Genomic DNA, 23,858 nt, shown 5'->3' with positions numbered 1-23,858 from the left:
AGGTCTCCCTCTCTCAGCCTCTCTTCACAGGAGAGGTGCTCCAGCCCTCTGATCAGCTTCATGGCCCTCCTCTGGACTTGCTCCAACAGCTCCATGTCATTCTTATGTTGAGGCCCCAGAGCTGGACGCAGCACTCCAGGTGGGGGGTCTCATGAGAGCAGAGTAGAGGGGCAGGATCACCTCCCTTGACCTGCTGGTCACACTTCTTTTGATGCAGCCCAGGACATGGTTGGCTTTCTGGGCTGCAAGCGCACACTGCCGGCTCATGTTGAGCTTCTCATCAACCAACACCCCCAAGTCCTTCTCCTCAGGGCTGCTTTCAATCGATTCTCCACTCAGCCTCTATTTGTGCTTGGGATTGCCCTGATCCAGGCACAGGACCTTGCACTTGGCCTTGTTGAACCTTATGAGGTTTGCATGGGTCAGCTTCTCAAGCTTGTCCAGGTCCCTCTGGCATGTCAACCACACCACTCAGCTGGTGTTGTCTGCAAATTTGCTGAGGGTGCAATCAATTCCACTGTCCATGCATTGATGAAGATATTAAACACCACTGGCCCCAATATGCAATGCGGGCCCCTGAGGGACACCACTCATAACTGATCCGGACAACCTATTCTGTTCCTTGTCTATTAGCAACCCATTACATTCCTCCTTCACAGAAATTGTTGGATATATGCATGCACTGGTTTATCAAACTTGGTTGCTGCAGGTTTTATTTTGTCATCATATTCTACTTCTTGACTGTAGATAAAACCCACTTGCAGTTCAGTGTGCAACAGGCTGTTCGTGCCTGAGAATATTAATGTATTTCTCCGTCAGTGCTCATATTGCTATCTGTTCCTTGCTGGACATTTTCACACATTTCACAAAAGGCATTTGACTGCTTAACAGGGCAGTTTTATCAGAAGAAATGCAAATTACTATTTACAATGCACTTTTGATTCTCATCTTAGTGTCAAATGCTACTTCTCTGTTGTTACTCTTTGTAAGACTTCATTTAGACCTTAGAAATGAGGACTCACCTTCTAAATTAAGAGTATTCATTCTGTGTAAAGCTTACATTCACTGTCTAGATTGTTGGAAGATGTTAGATTTCAGCATGGCCCTTATGTTGAACAAATTCAAATTCCTACAGAAAACAGATCTTTGGAATTCTTGAACAACTATGTTTTGCCTAACAATACACTGAAGAATCAAGCTGGAAATGAAGGCACTGTCTGTATGATAACCTCCTATCTTCACTTCTTTCCAGTTGTGATGGGTTGACCCTGGCTGGAGGCCAGGTGCCCACCAGAGCCGCTCTATCACTCCCCCTCCTTCACTAGACAGGGGAGAAAAGGTATAACGAAACACTTGTGGGTCGAGATAAGAACAGGGAGAGATCATTCACCAACTATCATCATGGGCAAAACAGACTGAACTTAAAGAAAAAATCGTCTAATTTATTACCAAGCAAAACAGAGTAATGAGAAATAAAATCAAATCTTAAAACACCTCCCCCCCCACCCCCATCTTCCCGGGCTTAACTTCACTCCCGGTTTCAACCTACTCCCCCCACAGCAGCACAGGGGGACGGGGAATGGGGGTTACGGTCAGTTCATCACACGTTGTTTCTGCCGCTCCTTCATCCTCAGGGGGAGGACTCCCCACACTCTTCCGCTGCTCCAGCATGGGGTCCCTCTCACGGGAGACAGTCCTCCACAAACTCCTCCGTGAGTCCTTCCCACAGGCTACAGTCCTTCATGAACTGCTCCAGCGTGGGTCTCTCCCACAGGGTGCAGACTTTCAGGAGCAAACTGCTCCAGCACGGGTCCCCCACGGGGTCACAAGTCCTGCCAGCAAACCCGCTCCAGCATGGGCTCCTCTCTCCACGGTCCAGAGGTCCTGCCAGGAGCTTGCTCCAGCGTGGGCTTCCCACAGGGTCACAGCCTCCTTCAGGTGTCTCCACCTGCTCTGGCGTGGGGTCCTCCACGGGCTATAGGTGGAATCTCTACACGCCCTCATCCTTCCTCCATGGGCTGCAGGGGGACAGCCTGCCTCACCATGGTCTTCACCACGGGCTGCAGGGGGATCTCTGCTCCGGTGCCTGGAGCACCTCATCCCCCTCCTTCTGCACCGACCTTGGTGTCTGCAGAGTTTCTTACATCTTCTCACGCCTCTCTCTGGCTGCAAAAGCTCTCCCTAAGTTGTTTTTTCCATTCTTAAATATGTCATCACAGAGACACTGATGGGCTCGGCCTTGGCCAGTGGCAGGTCCATCTTAGAGCCGGGTGGCATTGGCTCTATCAGACACAGGGGAAGCTTCTAGCAGCTTCTTGCAGAAGCCACCCCTGTAGCTCCCTCCCCTTCCCCCCCACTAACAAAACCTTGCCACACAAACCCAATACACCAGTAAAATGAAGTGGAGCAAGTACAGTATTTATCATCTAAAGCAACTTTGGTTCTGTTCATGAATCATCTTTTAAGGAATTTCTTTTTACAGAAATTGGGCATGCTTAACAGAAATGAAGACCCAGAACGTCAATTGGATTAATCAGGAATAGGCTCTTCTAGCCCGAGAATTGACCTGATAAAACACCTCCTTCAAGCCTTAGTTTATATTAGCACAAGAGAACTACTTCTAATTTTACCAGGCTAATGACAAAATTAGGTACATCCAACTAGTTCAGATACGCAGTTCTGCTGAATCTGATATGCTTTACCAAAACAGAACAGTTATAAGGAATTCTTACCAATCTCACACAGAGAAGTTTAGCAGAGATACAGAACTATCATCATGAAAGCTAGGAAGTAACTGTTTATTTAAGGCATCCTGGACAGACTGTGTTAAAGTCTCCTACATAATTCAGGGTGAGCCCAGTGCAACTGGTTACCTTTTTTGTATTATAAAAAAATTAGTTCTTGGAACACTTGCATGTATTTTTCAGTATTGGAGTTCTTTTGAGCACCCATCCTTCAGAAGCCTGTGAGATCTTTAAACACAAAGGTTTGCTTTCATAGTGGTTAGAACAGGATAGCTTTCATCGTAACTGATGTTCTGTCTCACAACAATATACATTTTTAGTGTGATGTGTATTTCTCTTAAGGTGTTCAGTCAAGAAAAACGACCTTTTTTTAATATTGTCATCTTTAAGTCCAAAATAAATACAAAACCATATATTTTCCTTCAAATTGTAATCTTGTTAAAGAATTAGTCTAAGCATATTTTCACATTTATTTAGGCTAAGCACAGCCAGTTATCAGCCAATATTTCACAGCTGTGCAATGTAGTCCCATACCACAATCCAATTCTGTATGGTTCTTGTGATCTACTATACACAATTACAGCTTTTCAAAAAAACATCCAGAAATTTTAAAACTTGTATGTGGACATATAATTTTTGCTGGTGTTGCTGAATAACTAGTTGATCATTAACTAGTTAGCTGGCAGCTTGACGTTTGTCCATACATCCATGATACCAAGTTACAAAAAACTGAGACACCCTGCAAGTGAATACTCCAAGTATTTATAACTGTACAGAGTTTCACTGTAAAATGTGAGGAATATGATTGCTATTTTGTCCAAAGAGTTTATTTATTTATTTAAAATTCTTCTCTGTTGAGGAAAATAAGCATTTTAGCTTTCGAGGTACAGCACATTTACTATAAAGTTGGATTCCAAACTGAGGAGTTCAGTGGTTTTGGTCACTACCATGGAAATGTGACAAAACAGGCACAAGAAATTTCTTAGGTACTTTTTTTCTTTTTCTTTTTTTCTAAGCATAGCACTGGTGACAGTTTTCCTAAATTTAGATACGCACCCAGAACTAGAACTTTATCTTTTCAAATCAGATCTCCCTCCACATTCTCCTTGGCATCCCTGCACAAAGATTAACCTACCTCCTCTTGCTGAAGAATACTCTTCAAAGCAGTAGTCTCTGAAGACAAATAATCAAATTCTGTAGAAATAGTTTAATTTATTCTAAAAATTGGCACATCAATGAACGATTCCTCTGAAAAGATTCTATAGAACATCTCTAAAATGTCAAAGTTTACAGTTCTGAAGTGTATGTCACTTAGAACTGCTTTGCATCACGTGCAAGAAAGATGCAACGAGCAGGAAGGAGCAGATTTCAGCAAACACTAATAAATAGTTGCAGTGCTTCTGATATTATAAAATCATAGAATCATAGTATCATTTAGGTTGGAAAGGACCTTCAAGATCATTGAATCCAGCCATTAACCTAGCACTGCTAAGCCCACCAGTAAACCATGTCCCTAAGCACCACACCTACACATCTTTTAAATTCCTCCAGGGATGGTGACTCAACCACTTCCCTGGGCAGCCTGTTCCAATGCTTGACAAACCTTTCAATGAAGACATTTTTCCCATTATCCAATCTAAACCTCCCCTGGCACAACCTGAGGCCATTTCCTCTTGTCCTATCACTTGTTAATTGGGAAAAGAGATCAATACCCAGCTGGCTACAACCTCCTTTTAGGTAGTTGTAGAGAGCAAGAAGGTCTCCCCTCAGCCTCCTTTTCTCCAGGCTAAACAACCCCCGTTCCCTCATAGGACTTGTCCTCTCAGCCCTTCACCAGCTTTGTTGCCCTTCTTTGGACACACCCCAGCGCCTCAATGTCTGTCTTCTAGTGAGGGACCCAACACTGAATACAGTCCTCGAGGTGCGACCTCACCAGTGCCGAGTACAAGGGGACAATCACTTCCCTAGTCCTGCTGGCCACACTATTTCTGATACAAGCCAGGGTGCTGTTGTCCACCTGGGCACACTGTTGGCTCATATTCAACCAGCTGTTGACCAACACACCCAGGTCCTTTTCACCAGTCAGCTTTCCAGCCACTCTTCCCCAAGCCTGTAGCGTTGCATGGGGTTTTTGTGACCCAAGTGCAGGACCCGGCACTGAGCCTTGTTGAACCTCATACAATTGGCCTCAGCCCATCAATCCAGCCTGTCCAGATCCCTCTAAAGAGTCTTCCTACCCTCAGGCAGATCAACACTCCTGCACAACTTGGTGTCATCTGCAAACTGGCTGAGGGTGCACTCGATCCCCATCATTGATAAAGGTATTAAACAGAACTGGCCCCAGTACTGAGCCTTGGGGAACGCCACTCGTGACGGGCTGCCAACTGGTTTTAACTCCATTCACCACAGCTCTTTGGGCCCAGCCATCCAGACAGTTTTTTACCCAGTAAAGCGCATGCCCATCCAAGCCATGAGCAGCTAGTTTCTCTAGGAGAATGCTGTGGGAAATGGTGGCAAAGACTTTACTAAAGTCTAGGTAGACAACATCCACACCCTTTCCCTCATCCACTAAGCGGGTCACCATCATAGAAGGAGATCAGGTTAGTCAAGCAGGACCTGCCTTTCATGAACCCATGCTGACTGGGCCTGATCACCCGGTTGTCCTGTACACGCCACATGATGGCACTCAAGATGAACCACTCCATAACCTTCCCTGGCACCAAGGTCAGGCTGACAGGGCTGTAGTTCCCCAGATTCTCCTTCTGGCCATTCTTGTAGATGGGCATCACATCGGCTACCCTCCAGTCAACTGGGATCTCCCCGCTTAGCCAGGACTGCTGATAAATGATGGAAAGTGGCTTGGTGAGCACCTCCACCAGCTGCCTCAGTACCCTTGGGTGGATTTCATCCAGCCCCATAGACTTGTGTGTGTCTAAATACTGTAGCAGGTCACTGTTTCCCCTTGGATTATGGGGGCTTCATTCTGCTCCCCTTCCCTGTCTTCCAGCTCAGGGGGCTGGGTACCCAAAGAACAACTGGTGTTACTATTAAAGACTAAGGCAAAGAAGGCCTTAAGTACCTCAGCCTTTTCCTCATCCTTTGTCACTATGTTTCCCCCTGCATTCAATAAAGGATGGAGATTCTCCTTAGCTCTCGTTTTGTTGTGAATGTCTTTATAAAAACATTTTTAATTGTCTTTTATGGCAGTAGCCAGATTAAGTTCTAGCTGGGCTTTGGCCCTTCTAATTTTCTCCCTGCATAACTTCACAACATCCTTGTAGTCCCTCTGAGTTGCTTGCCCCTTCTTCCAAAGGTCAGAAACTCTCCTTTTCTTCCTGAGTTCCAGCCAAAGCTCTCTGTTCAGCCAGGCCAGTTGTCCTCCCCACCAGCTCATGTTTCAGCACATGAGGATAGCTCGCTCCTGTGCCTTTAAGAGTTCCTTCTTGAAGAATGTCCAGCCTTCCTGAACTCTTTTGCCCTTCAGGACTGCCTCACAAAGGACTCTGCCAACCAGTCTCCTAAACAGGCCAAAGTCTGTCCTCTGGAAGTCCAAGGTGGCAGTTCTGCTGACCCTCCTCCTTACTTCTCCAAGAATCAAAAACTCTGTCATATTGTGATTGCTATGCCCAAGACAGCCTCCGGCTGTCACATCACCCACAAGTCTTTCTCTGTTCAGAAACAACAGGTCCAGTGGGGCACGTTCCCTAGTTGGCTCACTCACCAGTTGTGTCAGGAAGTTATCTTCCACACACTCCAGGAACCTCCTGGACTCTTTCCTCTCCACTGTATTGTATTTCCAGCAGACATCTGGTAAGTTGAAGTCCCCCATGAGAACAAGGGCTAGCAATTGTAAGACTTCTCCCAACTGCTTATAGAATATTTCATCTGCCTCCCATCCTGGTTGGGCGATCTATAAGACTTCCACCATCATATATGCCTTATTGGCCTTCCCTCTGATTCCAACCCATAAACACTCAACTCTATCATCATCATCATCATCATCAAGGTCTAGACAGTCAAAACACTCCCTAAGATACAGGGCTACCCCACCACCTTCCTTACCTATCCCTTCTGAAGAGTTTATAGCCATCCATTGCAGCACTCCAGTTGAGCGAGTCTCCATCCCCTACCTCCACTGAGACGGCAGACCAAAGGACCTCAGTAGCACACCATCCTTCAAGCACTGGCATGCTGCCCCCAAGCTTATCTCTAGAAAGCCTGGGTTTATTTCTTTCCCCCTTCAAATCTAGTTTAAGGCTCTTTCGATGAGCCCTGCTAACTCCTGTGCAAAGATCCTTCCGTTCTTCGAGACAGGTGTACCCCATCTGTTGCCAGCAGGCCTGGCATCGTGTAAACCGACCCATGACCAAAAACCCCAAAATTCTGCTGGTGACACCAGGCTTCTTCTCCAGTAGTACCAGAGGTAATTGCTACAAACTAATGCTGGTATTTGTTAACAGCAGGCATAATAGGGCTGAACTCATGAGAAACAAGCTAAATGTACTGTCCAGTATTATTTTTTAAAAGTATGTTTGACTTTGAAAAGAAAAAAATGTGTATGCTTGCATAAAAGTGCAGGCAGAGATGTCTAGTCCCAGTCAAACTGAAAAATAACTACAAACCACATGTAAATCACCTATGTAACATGAAAAACAGCTATATATCAAATGCTTGCAAATAAAGTTTCAAAGTAAGCCAACAACAAAAATATTGAAACACTTCTACTTGCTAACTGTAAAGATTTTTTAAAGTGCCAGATTACTCACTCTTATTTTAAAAAACAGAAAAATATGGAAAATATTTACTTAAGTAAATGATGAAAATCTAGATCAGTGCAATGTGAATTACAACAGTAATTCAGTTATTTTTCTAGTTAAAGGCATTAGTTTGGTAGATTTTCATGGTATTGCAGTGTAATGTGATTAAGCCTTACTCACATGATGACTTTCTTATTTGGGACATGCTAATGTGAACATTTAGAAGTGCAAATCCATGCTATCCAAACGAAATATAAGAATTGGGAGGGTGGGAAGAGGTGAAACAAGTAATATATCAGAAAAAACAACAAAGCTGATTGGCACATTTTGAAACTATTATTTTAGCATGTATGCATTTAAAATTATGATAAATACAAAATTTAGTAAACTTATAAACACTATAAAAATTTGTAGATTTTAACTTACAAATCCAACATGTGCATTTAGACATCTGAACAGTAGCTTACAAAACACATTCTGAAGGCAAACACCACCACGGTAGTATACAGGCCTGTTCTCACACGCATTTCTCTTTAAAGAAACTTCTCTGTCAGCCTAATCTGAAATACAAACATCTTCAAAGGTTATGACCATCAAAGACTTTAAGCCACTTATTCTGTTTTCTTTGCCTGTCTTTTCTTAACATCACAGTGTTGTTCAGAAGAAGACTGGTCACAGACTGAAGAGCCATTCGAAGCGGCAGCACCTTCACCCTTCACTTTGGATGGTGTCTTTTGCAAGCCAAAGAACATATGGCCTAATGCAGCCTCAAAGGGAGCAAATGGAGAAGCTGAAGATCTTGTCAACATCATCGTTACCTATGAAGAACAAGGATCAAATTATAATAAAAGTTTTAATGACTTCACAGCAATTGAAAACAAGTTCAAAGCTGGATGGATATATGGCATTTCTAACTTTCCACACGAGCATGAGGCCATGGCACCAAGAACAGAAATAAGTTCATTTTAGCTTGGATTGATCAAAGAATGCTTTTCTTTCTGACCAACGCTTTTTATGCAGCTATACATAATGCGCACAAAAAACTTTCTATGTAATTTTACTAAAATAATCTTAAGAGTAAACCACACTTAATGTTGTACAACTGTGAAGAGCAACTTTTGTGTGTAAGATCTGTACCTTGTTCAAACTGAAAAACTGTCAACACAGTGGCTACTTCCATTTAAATTGAAAGAATACAATGTGTAAGCAACTAAATATGTATGCACAGCCAGACTGTAGTTAGAATTCCAGACAGCCATACTCATTCCATAAAGATGAGAGATTTAGGTGGAAATTCTTTAGAATTTAGAATACATAACTTGGAATCAGAATAGAAAAAAAAGTGGTTTGCAGATCCAGGTACTGGACAAGTTTATACTGCAACAGTTTCTACAGTTTTCAGAGACATTACAAGTTTCTAAAACAAGACACTACTACATGACTATGCCAGATCCAAAACTGTTTTTTTATTAGTTAAGTGGATGCTCAAGTTCCTGATTGTCAGTATGACCACCAGTTTAAGAATTTAGTCACTTCAGTGTGGCCTGACAGCCAGCTTCTGAAGACAGCTGTAATTTCTCACTTCTAGAACAACATTCTGTTCCTTCTCCATTCCCAACATCCCCAGTTCAACAATGCATTTATTGGTTTAGGTGGAGAATTGTGAGCATCAGCTTGAAGTCTTGGCTACCTAAAGCAACTTCACTAGAATTAAACTTGTTAACTACTTCAGAGAAAGCAGACTGGCAACCACCACTTTAAGACAGTCTCTAGTTTGTTCAACAGCAGCTCTGAAGCTCTTAAAATCACCAGACTTCTGCTGACACAGAGACTACACTTTCTTATTAGCGAATAATCCTGAAGACAGGTGTCATCCTGGAAATGAACAAGACTGAAGGGATTAAAGGATTCAATACAGAAGTAGTATCTATTCTATTACAAAAGTAGTTACAGCTACTTCAAAGTGGGTTTGATACACTTTATCTTCCTACCTAAACGCTTATGTTGCAAACACTTTAAGCTAGATGAGAACCTAGTTGGCTTGTTTTGCAAACCCACAGATGACTGCCCAGGTACAAGGAAGGCATTAAGCAGCTAACAAAAGTCAGAGGAGAGTTTCTTTCTACAAGCATAGGCTTTGTTTGAGATTATGGTCATAGAAGCCTGGCATATCAACTGTTGGGTGTCAAAATTCCTGATTTTTTTCACTTCCTTCCCCCCCCTCCTCCCCCCTGCCCCCTTGAACAGTATCATTAACAGAATAGGTCTTCTGTTCTGCTCACATATAGAAGACTCAACACAGGTTTAAGACTTCAGTGGGAGCTGGCCTTCCTATCCAGAAGCATGCATTCTAACTTGTGGTGGAATGGTTGAAGGCATACTTTTTGCTCTGAAATAATGAAATAAAATAGTTTCTGTTATTCAGTTATTTGCAACACTTTCACATTCTTACCTTGGAGACAACAAGAAAGACGGTGTATAAAAACATGAGGTTGTGTCTTGCTATTGGCAAGTACTGGCTGTGTTGCAGAGTGAAAAGAACTGCTCCTATCAAAGTTACCTTCACAGGGCTAGAATTCAAACAAACAATGTTAGTTTCTCTGCTCTACAGTGAATTTCTTTTCTCTGCCATGGCCTGGAAAGCAATAAATTTTATTAGTGTGCAAAAGAATTATTTCGGAATAGAACTAATGAATACTTGTGGTAACAGTGACAAGGTCCAAAACCTAACTACAACTAAAACTTTCACTTTACATACTATTACTACACCTTCTGTCCATAATATGGACAAGCATCAAGTTCAGCACTACTTTACTGACCCAGCAAACTCATATTTGACAAATTCTCCTCAAATTAATGCCTCTATTCAGACTCTATATGTCAGCTTGCTCCCCTTCTTCCTCTCCCAGTATATCTTACTGAACAGTTAAATCACAAAGCTTGCACTACTTGGACTAGACTCAAAAACAGGTTCTTCTCCTATACTCCAGGTGTTACTTCAAGGAGGTATTTGAGGTGTTGAAGAACAACATAGTCCAACTCTCAGTCCACTGTGACACTCCAGCAGTTCTAGGGTTGTAGTCAGCGTATAGTTGACTTGAGCCAGGCCTATGTTACCAGGTTTTGCGAACACAGCAGTGTTGACTTGAGGCATGCAAAGACTGATATCTTCTAGCTATCTTCATTGTGGTGGTAAATCCCTTGGCAGGTATGCAGTCAGAAAACAAGAGAACTTCAGTCAGTTATCTAAAGTCATCTGAAGAGACAGTACTAATATACTGGCTGAAAAATTCTGTGCATTTCTTAATCTGCATCTACGTGTGACATGTACAGGTGGCATTCCTGTTATCACAGAGCATCTAGTGTAGACACATTCTTCACTGTCTTTTCAGTAACTCAGAGATTTACTGCATCAACTTCCTGCTCAGGAAGTCCAAAAAACAGGTCTGTACATACAGACATCTCATCAATTTGCAGAATGTTCTATCCGTTTAACTTTGTAACTTACTTCTATTTAATATTCTCAAGCTTTATATATTAAACAGAATTTTTAAAATCCTTTTTGAGTTATTTTGAGCCACATCCACCACGGAGAAGGAGAATATATGCAAGCGCTGCCACAGTCAGTAAGCACTGCTATAGTGTTGCACCTGTAAGTACAGTGTTATTTGGGTTTACAGTGCTATTATGGACAGGGACCTCTTCCTTCTGGAAGTTTGCTTTGAAGACTGCTACTTAGGCACCGACAGAGGGAGAGAAATTCTAAATATCTGGAATTTCAGAAAAAGCCAACAACTAACATAAGCCATAAAGAGTTGAAAAATTGCCAAAGGAAAAGCTACAAATTTCTCTTTTGTTATTCTGTTGCTAAGAGTGACTGCAGAAAAGAATATTATAATATTATTTCTAAAGACTTGAGAATAACATGGGAAAAATCAAATTTTAGGAAGTTACTACAGTGAGCTTATCTGGACTTACAACAGTAGCTTGTGGCGTTCTTGTGTCTCGATTCTGATTTTACTGTACAGACCAAACCAGGAGCCATGTAATATTCCCATTCTTTGCTTCTGCAAGAGAAGTAACATTTCCTATCTTGCAGTACCTTTTTGCTATACTGAATAACCAATTTGCACCTTCTCCAGTAATTGATATCTATGGAGCAAAACAGTACTGGCAGAGAAAGTAAAAGTGACAATGCTCAAAGGAAGCCATCTTAGCGATGCTCAGAGCATGCACCAAAAAAGAGACCTCACATGTATACTTCTGCTACCACTGTCCTTTCATTTTGGATAGAAGACCATGTCCCTGTAAGGCAAATTGAGTCAATACTGCTTTCCAGCAACTTCCTACTCATCACTCAATATTGCTTTCTGCCAAATAATTTTTGTTGACTTGTCTTCCCATTTGGCATTCTTGTGCTGTGAACCTAAAATGATTAAAACATCTGCTAAAATTACTGATGATCATCAACTAATCTTTCACAAGATACACACCAAAACAATGAGTACAAACATGTCCTGCTTTTCTTTTAGTGTGAACCACTAAAAGGGAGTGTCAACACAAGCAGTTAGCAAAACAACGGTTAACATGTTGCAGTCTTTTTTAAAAACTTACTAGGACATCTTCAGCAGTTCATTGGTTTCAGGTTTCCACACTCCTCTCACCAGCTGCTCAAAGTTGGAAATTAGGCCACCACCAGCTCCTGAAATTGCAGAGACTTACGATTACCCTCCACTGACTGCTACCACTACTGCACAACATATTATTGCTTCCAGCAAAACTTGTTACACCAGGTGCCAAATGTGGCACCCAAAGCTCAGACTTAAAGAGACTAATCCAATCTTTTAGATGTGCATGACTTGAGTGACCAATGTCAAACCTCTGAGGTTTAGCTACTTAGCAAGAACCTCAGGTTCACCTTTATATAATAGCATCTGAACTGATGCACTCATCACTACAAACAAATGTCTGAACTGCCAAAGTAAATCTCCAGAGAGGCTTGTATCATTCCATCCATCATGTCATCACGTAAGTACAGAGAGTGTCTCTATAAACTATGAGGACCCTTTGCAACATAGCGGATATGTATTTTTACATTAAAACAATACAAGATATAAGGAGGTGTTAGACACTCTGGCCAATGAGACTGATCTGTATTACAACCTAGGAAAAGAATATGTTAGATCATCCCATTAACATGTGCTGTTTCCCAAAGCTGAAAAGAATCAGGTAAACAGAAACAAGAGCTGCACTACTACTTCCTGAAGTGGTTCTAATGTTGTGACTACAAATACAGCTGCTGGAAAGGTAGCTTCCAGAGTCATACTCCAAACAGCAGGCAGGCAAGAAGGTTCATTGCTGTGTTTAAAATCAGCTAATGGTTACAACCCAAAAAGCTAAGAAAATGAGTTCTCTTTTTTAGCCACATGCAAGGAAAGCAGCTCTGAGGAAATATGCTGTTGGAAAGTTTACTAATAGCACTGAGGCTACACGGTAGATCTATTTCTTTATTGCCATCAACTGCCCATCCTACAAGTCCTCACAAGACCTTCTGAAGGGATAAGATGAACTTCCCTCAATGTTATTCAATGTCACCCTTAATCCAGGCAGAAAAACTGCCACACAGGCTTTTCCCTTGAGGAGGTAACAGACTGTATTAGGATCATATCCAGCACAGCAAGGAATGGTGCTACAGTTACTCTGAAGGGCTAGCCATTTAAATATCACTCCAAAACATCAAAATCAATCAGAATAAGATGTTATGCATGTTACCTCTGGCCCAGCCCACAGCTACCATGACAAGCCAGGCATCTTTGAAGTGACTGTCTGCATGTGCAACCCCAGCTGTTATCTTCCAAGTCCTAGTTACTTCTTTCATTCCTGCAACCAGCAGCCGAAGCGGCAGAAAGGCAAAGCACTGGTAGAATATGTCTTGCGGGCAGTAAAACACAAGATACCTGAAAATCATGAGAAAACCCATTAGCAACATTGAAAAGCTTTTGCTAAGGAATTCAGTTTCTAATAACTTTTAAAGATATTTGTGGAATATGACTAGCAACACATGATATACTACTCATAACTCGTTATCTTGTGTGGTAGACATATTGGAACAAACTTTAAATGCTTTTGAGCATGTTTGAGCTCTTGGAAACAAAATCACCAAACATTATTTTAAATTTTTCTTACTGCCTCATTGTCCCAGAGAATAATCCATTAAAGAACATGAGAAACAGCTTTAAATTCCACCAACTGTTCTATAGCTTACACATCATGCTTTTATAATTCAAATTATTAAATTGGTGTCTGACTGACTTTGTGTGGTTTGGTTTTTTGTGGGTTATCTTTTGTTTGGTTGGGGTTTTTTTGTTGTTTTGGTTTTTTAATAAGATTACAAGAGGGTGATAAATTACATGCTGACACCATGCTTTCATACTAATAGGTACATTGAATTATATAACTTCAGCAAGAATGCCTCCACTAGTTAGTGTCATGCCTGACGAAATGCACAGCTATTTTCAAACACATTTCACATCTTAATAACCACCAATTCTATCTTTTCCAGCTTGTCAATTACAAGCACATTTCTTTTTTCAAAGCGTTGAAAGCACAGTACTCAAAATTTAATAGTATCATTTATCAACTTATTTTTAAAACAGAATAAAGATGGCTAACAATGAAATCTTAAGCTGACAGCAAATTTTGAAAGATTAGATTATGTGATGTTTTATTGTATTCCTTCAATCGTAAACAAAATTCAGCACTTACAAAGACATTCAAGGTCTCAAAAAATAATCAAGATTAAGTATCGATTATTTCAGCACAGGAATAAAAGAGTAACAAGTAAAAGCAGAGAAAACCTTTAAAAGATGGGAAGGGTACTTTTTCATTTTAAAAAAAAAAAGATACTTGCTTGTTGGTTTAGGCTTCTGAGCTCAATCCTGTTTACAAAGAATTCCTAAGGCTGTATCCTTCTCCTGTTTACTCAGGCTGCAATGCAGAGATGCACCTCTTGTATGTAGTTTACCTCATTAAAACTACTAGCAGACATCACAACTAGAAAGAGTCATGCTTCACAGGTAGCGATTTGAAATCAGGACAGCACTTGGGTTTTCGGTGGGTTTGGGTTTTTTTGAGGGTGGGAGGAGGAAGGGGTGCGGGAAGCAGCTTATCCTTTACAGCCTAATGCCAGGAAGCTTCCTCCCTAGAAAGGCAAAGTTTAGTTGAAGTCCTGTCCTAGTTATGTATTTTCTTTTTCTGTAATGGATATAGTACCTTGCCACTGCAAACTTCTAAAGCTTCTTCACTTAAAGACCTCCCAGAGTGCAGTATGCAATAGCCTATTTCTCACATACAAGAACGTTATTGGAATTTACATTAATAGCTAACTACTGCTCTGTTAGGTCTTAGCTTTACTTTTGAACCACTTATATTCCTCCTTTTTCTCCTACTGTAAAGTCAATTGCCTTTGTATTCAACTAAGCTTCAGTCGATACGTAGTCAAAGGCGTATAGAAAGCATGTACTTTAATAGCTAATGCAAATAGCCATTTAAGCCATCTAGTCAACAGAGAGCACTAACTAGAATTTACAGTTGCAGAATGTGGGCTTAGGACCCTGAGGCACAGATAACTGGATTGAACCTAGGCTTGCAGTCCAACCACAGCATATTTTCCTGTAATTTCTGCTAGCAACACTTGCTAACAGTAGATGTCACTGTCCTACAGACTATTTAAGAGCATTTCTCAAGCATAGCACAACCCCTTTTGTTTTCCAGTTTTTAAGTATGGCTTGGGGAATTTTGTTTCACATGATTCGGGACTGAGAATTAAAGTAATTATACTCATGAAGAGAGAACTTTGTAAAGCTAGAAGCTTAAAAGGTTTCATAACATTCATAGCTCCTCTTTAAATACTAATTTTATTTGTGCACAGCAAATCACATTTGACCATGTTAAGTTCAACAGAAATCATATTGTTTACGTGTACTCCTAACTCATGTCATTTGTTAAAACAGGCAGTCATGTTGCCTGCATCAGACTACTATGAACCATAAGTAGATTCTATGAGCTTTGTTAATACTGCACTATTTATTGCACATTATTCATTTCACCAATTTGCCTAAACAAAATCTGTCATCTTCCACTGCAAAAGGAAGACCAGAAGACTAATATATAGATATACACAGACAGATAAACACACTTTCGTTGTAAGAATTTGCAATTATAAAACCTAAGGGGCTACAAGGAACAGATACTAAAGGATTTCAAGCAGATAACACTCTTCTAAGATAGGAATTTTAAAGTCAAAAACCCTCTGCTCCTCACGAATTTTGTTAAGTTTGAAGGTTTCTTCAAAGATCACTTTCTGGAACAAAATAACTCCACTGGAAGGTCATATTTATATGAAAATAACTCCTGTGCTTTCTTTGAATTCCAAAACAGGCCAAATTGCTGCCTCATTCACATACCTGACTTCCCATTCAGCTCTCTACTGTCTTCCACTACAACGCCCATTCACATTTGGGAGTGGGCAAAATATAGAAAAAAAATACGTCGGGAAGCAGAAGCAAGAGGAGAGGAAATAAGACTTGTGTCTTTGATCCCTAATTTGAGAAAAGTTAAAAAATTTTACATTAGCCAGGTCCTGGTCTTCAGGTGCTACTGCTAAAAAAAAACTAGACTGTGTTTATGACTTACCTAGATCCAGAAAAGCAGTAGCTGAAGTCCACTTTATTCCAAGACAATGTTTTCAGCTGTTTGACCAGGAATACTATAAAAATCTAAGGCAAGTCTAGTCCAATGACTGAGCATTCTGTTATACAGCAGCCCGTAACAGTTACTCTCTTATGCATTTTACTCCTACAGAACAGATCATAACTGCTATTTTGCTGCAGTGACTTTCTAGATGAAGAGACAGCATCCAAATCCATAACATTTTTAAGTTAAGCTTCTGATATACATGGAAGCTTGATGATATAATACCAGTTTACAAGGTATAACTTCCTCAGAACCAACACTACTCATCTAACTCAGTTGTGGCTGCTTACCAGACTGTAGATGCCAGGAGAATATTTGTGCCCTTTGCAAGAAATGCTACTGGAGGTTCTGCAAGCATCAACGAAGACAAAACTGAACCACCAAAGCAATAAAGCATAGCACTAAACCAGCAGGCAACTGGACTTCGGAGTGACACTTCCACAGCTCCTGAAACAAAGGGAAAAGATGCATAAACAGAAATAAACATTTGAGAATCACATCATGTTTTAAAAGTCAGTATTTTTCAAATTTCCGTCCAACTTTGTTATTTTAGGTAATGAAAAATCCTGCAGAAATCTGTAGGCTTTCACAGGAAAAGTCTTCGGAAACACACTGACAAGTATATGCTATCTAAATAAAAGTGAAAGACTGACATTGTGTTCTCTGAAGATCTTTTGTGGGTTGCTTTACTATAATTACTTGGCTACCAAGAAGAAAAAGCTTTCAGAGCATGGCTGACAGGTCCATAATAATAATAACAACCTGGCACAGGTATACAGTTGCTTTCAAATTTGTATTAAAAAATACACAAGTGGCTTTGCTGACCTAAACAGGATTGGTGTTAGTAACTTTTTGGGGGTTATTCTACAAATTCCATTTGTGCTTTTGAATGTTCATGAATTCAAGGTCACTGATTTCCTTTTTCCTCATAATGCCTTGCTCAATGTGTTTGCTGACCAAAATAAAAGTAGTATCCAAAACAAATATAAATATTTTCACCTGCAATCCTGAACAGCGAAAAAAAGGTTACCTGAAGCCAAAATTTGTTATTAAAAGGTTCACAGTTTGGTTTGTTATCTTTAAAATTAATTATTCCTTTTAAATTGCAATTGAACTACACCAAAAGAATATTCAATATAAAAAGATTATGTTGAAGGTAATGGGAAGCCCTAACCAGTTTCAGGAGAAAACAACACTTTATCAAAGCCAGAAATATCTTCAAGTAGTTGTTTTGACTATTTCTTTCCACTTCAAAAATCCTATGTTGCCAAAGCTTCCCCTTTACACAGGTGCAGAGCTCTGTTTGCCTGAACTAGTTTCATTTTCCACAGTCCAAAGGCTGAAGTTCACAAAAGCAGAGATGAAACCTAGTGTCTGCCCCAAAAATGAAATTTGACCTATGTTCCCAATTCAGAGGAAAAGCTTTTGTTTTTTCAGGCATTTCTGTGGGAAAAGAAGCTTCTTACTCAAGATGAGAAGCTCAAATGTATCAAAGAATACAGCATTCTCAAAACAATTCACTTCATACAAAAGAATTAACAAGATTGTTCCAGTTTTAGTGCTGGCACAGCTATCACCTAGTGAAGCACTATCTAAAGTCCTATGTAACAGCCAATTTATAAAAATGAGCACTCCTAAGTATTAGAGAATATCTGAATATAAAATAATATTTCATTTTTTTTAACTGTTGTGTAATTTATTTTCCATACTGCAGCACCTGGTGCTCCATATTGGTTATGCTCAGCTTTGTTACTGCATATTACCACTTCTCCAAAGCAGCTATAAATTACGTTTGTGTGCAAAAAATTAACAGGAGAAAATTCTAAAGTCTGCCAATGTTACTTAACAGCAAAAGTAACAATATAAGGTGGGCCATTATCCAGATCTCATATAACTGAATGTGGACCTGTTTTCACCAACATATTTGAAAAGGGTACGACACTTGCAGAATATTAGTGGTTTGTGCTTACTACATTGAGGTTTCCTCGAGTCAAAAAAAAAAAACACAAAAAAACCACCAAACTAAAAATGCTGACAGCCATTGCATTCAGAAAAAAATCTGCAAAAATTATATTAAGTAGACACACACTGGTCCAAAAGAACTACAGTAGCTTCCTTCTCACATGTAATTATTGCCTTGTGTGATGACACAGCTGCATTACAAGTACTACTGCATACCTACTTTAGCACTAAAGGATTTAATTCCTTTTCTTGCACCATAAGAAAGAGAATATCCTACCCCATGTTCGGCAGTACTCTCTCTGTTGAGCAACTCCACTATATGCTGCTGTGGCATTATAGCACAAAGTGACCATATTGAGAAGAAACATCCTAAACTTTACAGAACAACAAGCTAACAGAGGCAGCCAGTGTAAATCACAAGGGACCATGTGCTGGAACCAGGGAGTACTGCTAGTAGATCAGCTGTTGTGTTACACACAAGCTTTTAACTCCTGGACAGATGTAATACAGGATGCAATCTGCACAGTAAGCTTGGAGCAAGACCAGTAACCACATCATGACAGGAGGTTCCACATCCAAGAACTGTCAGCCTCCAGACCAGGTTTTAAAAAAAATAAATCTTACACTTCAGACATCCATTGTTGGGTGGCTATGCACCAACCTCTCACTAGCATGAAGCTTCTCACCTTGCATTAGCAGAGGAGTAATCATCTCAACATCTTGCTGGCGGCCTTCATCAGAATATCAATCTACTTCCTCCCTCCCCACAAAATGCAGCATGACTGAGAGCTAGCTAACTGAAACTCAGCTGCTTCTTCACTTCACCAGGTGTTCAGTCAGATTACTAACATAACAAAAGGAAACCATTCCAGGTGCTGTGTCTTCGAATTTAACATACTGTATTTTATTTTTCATGCACACAGACATTGACTGCAATTAATGAAACACAGCTAGTAACAACTAGTTTTAAGGAAAAAATGGAAGATTCTCATGTATCAGGTTTGAAAAGATTTAAATTGATTTCTATTGCACATTTGACAAAATTTCCAGTTCAACTTGCCTTCTCTCCTACACACTTAGAGAAAACATTTTCATGATTTTTCAATTCCTATACTAAATGCCAGATTAAAAAAATAAAATTCAATGAAATGTTGAAATTGTTTTAAAATTATTTAGCTATCTGTTCTGTTTTCAAATCCATTCCCCTGCCTTTCAGTAATAACTGTTTCTCCACTCCACTCTCCATTCCCCCACAACTAGCAGCAAGTGGTTTCCAGTTTTGAGGACGCATATAGGAATTACTATTATTATTACCAGACTGCCCTCCATAAGCAAGCTCTACAACAAAGCATGTAAATTTCTTATTTAAGCTATTATGTGTAAAAGGACAAGAGACTGGAAACTCAACTGGACTTCAAGATTTTTCTGTTGGTCAACACTAGAATTTTCTTGGCTGAAACACCAGTATTTATCAATTCATATCTGCTTTCTAACAAGGAATATACCCAACATGGAAGATAATGAGGTAAAAAATGCTGATACTAATTTAAAGTTCATCTTAGCACTGCTACCTAAATTATGACTGGGATGTAACCTTTCAGAAAACAAACTCAATTTTAAGTGAGTCACATGTTTTTAAACAAGTGGTCATTTATATTTGTCCTCTGATGCATCCTGTAAAACCAATGAGGCATCATACAACCATGCAAAATATGATCTGCCAAAAGGCCACTAGTCCTGCAAATGGTATACTTTAGAAAGTAAAGAGAAGGTTTCAAAACACGAGTATTTTTGAATACAGTTTTAAACATTGTTTCTGGACAATAGTCATAAAAAACACTTTGCCAGCAAACTATTTCTGTCAGTAGGGTAAGATCTGCTTTAATCTTTCCAACACGTTCCAAATAGGCCATCAGAAATACATACTACATACACATCTAAAGAGCAATCCAGAAGGACTTGTAGGAGTTTTTCTAGCACCCCTATTCAACTATATGTAATAGCATCAATTAAGCTAAAGGATTTATAGATTCAGATTTAATTTAGCAAAACTATGACAAAAAATTAGTTCTCTTCAAATCACCAGAAATATGTCGTAGAAAATTTGTAAGAACAAACCCAACACGTTCCTGCCAAATATGACACAGCCTCAATACCTTTTGCTGTCCCTCCACTCCCAAAAAAGAAAATTGCAGTTTCTACTCTGACTGGAGTTACAAATGAGGAACTCCTAAGCAATCCCAAACATGCTAACCAAGAACTCTTAGTTTAAAACACGTGGAAAGCAACATGTTGGTTGTCACTGCTGTAGTTCACCAACACTCACAAGTGAGCAAGAAAATCTAGCTAGAAGGACTAGAAAAGTCCCAGTGAGTGTGCACCCATCCATGATACCAATATCCACACTGAATCTAATTTTAAGCAGTGGGAGGTGTGTGATATTTTAATGAGAGTGATCTGGGATAAAACAAACACGGGTCTGACTTGACTTCTTATACACTTCTTGTACCACCAGCCACTTAAGGTTACCCACTTATCCCTCTGTGAAATATACCTACTGTTTTAAGTTTCCAAAAAGATATAGTAATGCCTAGAGAATATTAATCAATTATATCCATCCTGAGTATTTTTAATGACTGCTATTTCAGTTATGATTTAACACTCAGTTTAAACTGCTTGCAAGTGAGCAACAGACCAGCATGCAGTCACCTGAATTACAGTTATTAATTCAAAGTATTAGAGGACAGTCAAGAGTTCTGAACTTTCCAGCTACTAAACTGAGAAGGAAAAAAAATTATCAGCACGGATCTGACCAGACTTCTGACAGCACTTCTACTGTCCAGAAGTGCTTTCTCATTAAAGCTATGCTGATGGTAGCAAAGAGAGACTCCTCTTCACCCTGGTCTTTGTGTCCATTCCAGAGGAAAGTTTAAAGCTAGTGCCTGATAACGTCAAATACCTTTAGACAGAAAGTCCCTTATATTACACAATGCCACAAGTCAGCACCCAGAAACAATTTTAGTAGTAGTAACAAAATTGTGTGAAGATGCTAGCATACGTAAGCATTTTATATCAGTCTTCAAACAGTCTGCTAAGTGCACTTACTCAGCAAGAAGTAAAAATTCACCTTGACACATTCAAGAAGGGACCAAAGAACAAGGTCTCACTGAAGGCACAGAGCCTTAAAAATGTAAGTAAGCAGAGGGTCTCAAAGCTGCAGTATAATCCTGAAAGCTAGGTTAGTTTCCTACTCAGTTATCAGCTGGGATGCACAGTTACTGTAACTGTCCAAAGCCACACCCAAGTAGTTATTCTAAACATTAAAACAAGGCTAGTCTCTACATTTGTGACAACTGAAAACTAGGCTTGGGATTAACGACCATAGTGCAAAACATTTTCTAGAAAAGAGCATGTAGAGATTGAAGTGTCATTACATGGACTCAAACAAAATCCATAATCTTGGTACTGGGAGTGAAAAGCTTTCTTTATTTAATTTTACAATCTATGGGTATGTGAAAGGTCACTAGCACACAGCCTGCCCATTAGATTCCCAAGCTATGTTTCCTAGAAGATGGAATTGCCCTAACAGCTTCCTGCATATCCAGGGTGAAGGATATAAACCCATGAATTGAGCAGCTCTCCTCTCACCTCTCAGATGTGATACTGGACAGCAAGTCATTGGACTGTGATTGGCGTTCCTTCCCTGCATGCAGAAACCTAACTTCAGAGGGTTCAGTCCTCTTATTCTTGAGACTTTTAAAATCTTAAACTGCAAGAATTTTTTCAGCAAAACCCCTGGCTGATTTCACTAGTGTCTCTAGTTCTGAGAAAGCAAGAAAAGTTTGGCTGGGCGCTTCCTATGTGGTTTCTGCAGTCTATTAGACATTGTTTATTGACAGACAAATGAACACTGCAGATAGTCTTACTTGCACGCTTAGGGACTAACAGAGAACATCTATATTTTGATGCAAGCACAGGGCCCAGCAGCGGCAAAGTGGGGAGAGGCACGCCACTGCCAGCAGACCCCAGCAGCACCGGGCTGGAGGTCTGTGCAACACTTCAGTGTAAAACCTGAAACTTTTGCTCACAGGGCTCTTGCTTCAGAAGCTGCAAAGAGCGCTGAACAAACCTCTTGCTACACCAAACGAAACACAAACCACCTGAGATTTTGTGGAGGTACGCACAGGAACTTGTCGTCATTAAAAACAAATAAAATCCAAAAGAAGTGGGGAAAAAACCCCAACGCTCTAGCATTTTAGAGGCTGGACGGGCCTCGAAGGAAAAGACGCCGGAGGTGCTCTAACACCCCGGCCCGGGCGAGACACCTGCAGCTCCGGTAGAGACCCAGCAGCAAAACGCAGGCAAACGCGGGTCACCCCGAGCACCGCCCGGCACCCCTCGGCCGAGCCCCGCTCCCGGCACCCCGGCTCCCCTCAGGCGCCCCCCGCCATGTTGCGCGGCAGCCACCCTTGCCCGGCTGGGGCGGCCGACGGCAGTGAGCTCCCCGGACCCCGCCTCTGGCCCGGCCCGGCAGAGGACGGAGGGCACGGTGGGGGGAACACGGCGGGAGACACGAGGGAGGGACGGGGAAACACGGGGGTAACGAGAGGGGAAAAGGGGTGGGGGGGAGGGGCTCCGTCCCTCCCTCCCCTCTAACCGTCCCGCTCACCCCGCTGCTCCTTCAGCGCCATGACGGATGCCACATAGTGCGCCAGGTCGAAGAAAGGGAACATAGGCAACCGCGAGAAGAGCAGCGGCACCTGCCACAGCTCCATGGCCGGGCGGCGGCGGGACGGAGGACCGGGGAGCGACTGCCTGGCGCGGCGGGCGCCCCAGCGGAAGCTTGGCCCCTGCCGGCCTCCGTCAGCGGCGGGGCGGGGCGGTCGGATCTTCAGGCAGCCGCGGGCCGGTAAGGGAGGCCACCGGGGACGTGCAGCTGCTTTTCCTGGCGGCCGTAGCTTGCAGGGTTTGGTGTGCTTCTCCTTGTGCGCTGCCTGTCCGTTAGTCCGGCTGAGCCTGGCCCAGCCAGCCCCCCTCACCCTCCAGGCCCTGAGAGGTGTTCCTGCTGTCGCATCTACTCGGGGGCAGTTGGGTGACCCCGGCAAGGGCCGGGGCGCCTTGTGAAAGCCCTGAGCTCTTTGTCCGAACCGCCTTGGGCCGCAGCCGTGCCGTTCCCGATGGGTAGGAGCAGAATGTTCTTGCAGGCCCGCGGGAGGGGGGATCGGCGCCGGCTGCTGCGAGGTGTTCCCCCTCAACGGGTGTCCTGGCAGCCTTGAACACAGCAGACGGCTGATTCCTTTCTCCTTTATAGCCGTATTTTGCCGATCTGAACACATCTCTATGTGTCTTTTGTTTGCTTTTTATACAAAATCCTGATAGGCTTGGTTCATGATCAGCTTGAGATTGGTTGTGGTCCCCAGAGCATTTTCTACACTTGTGCTTATTCCCTGTCATACATGGCTGCAGCTGGCTGTTCTTATGCACAGGTCACTACACTTACCAGCTGTGATACCTTACCTTTATCCCTTTTTTCTTTTTTCTTTCTTTTTTTTTTTTTCCTCCTGTAGACTATTTCTTCAGCTCATCGGAGTATTTAGGATTACCAACATGGATGCTCCAATGTGGTCTTTCCCAGGTTGAT

At 41.5% G+C, this 23,858-nt stretch overlaps 1 protein-coding gene across 2 annotated transcripts; it reads right to left on the bottom strand.

Moving 5' to 3' along the window:
• Positions 1-1,446: 1,446 nt before the first annotated feature.
• On the bottom strand, positions 1,447-23,402 carry TMEM38B (transmembrane protein 38B). Of its 2 annotated transcripts, none has more exons than XM_054810268.1 (6): positions 22,887-23,402; positions 16,546-16,702; positions 13,274-13,458; positions 12,116-12,203; positions 9,954-10,071; positions 1,447-8,319 (listed from the first exon to the last, which is right to left on the bottom strand). In XM_054810268.1, exons 1-6 carry the CDS (start codon positions 22,990-22,992, stop codon positions 8,113-8,115), a joined length of 861 nt encoding a protein of 286 aa, XP_054666243.1. In that variant the 5' UTR covers positions 22,993-23,402; the 3' UTR covers positions 1,447-8,112. The 2 variants fall into 2 exon arrangements, with proteins under 2 accessions (XP_054666243.1, XP_054666244.1); XM_054810269.1 differs by lacking the exon at positions 22,887-23,402 and adding an exon at positions 21,866-22,603.
• Positions 23,403-23,858: the final 456 nt, after the last annotated feature.

The sequence above is a fragment of the Grus americana genome, chromosome Z (genome assembly GCF_028858705.1).
Source record: "Grus americana isolate bGruAme1 chromosome Z, bGruAme1.mat, whole genome shotgun sequence".
Taxonomy (NCBI): Eukaryota; Metazoa; Chordata; class Aves; order Gruiformes; family Gruidae; genus Grus; species Grus americana.
The sequence above is the reverse complement of the archived record's forward strand: the minus strand, read 5'-3'. Positions and strand labels throughout refer to the sequence as shown.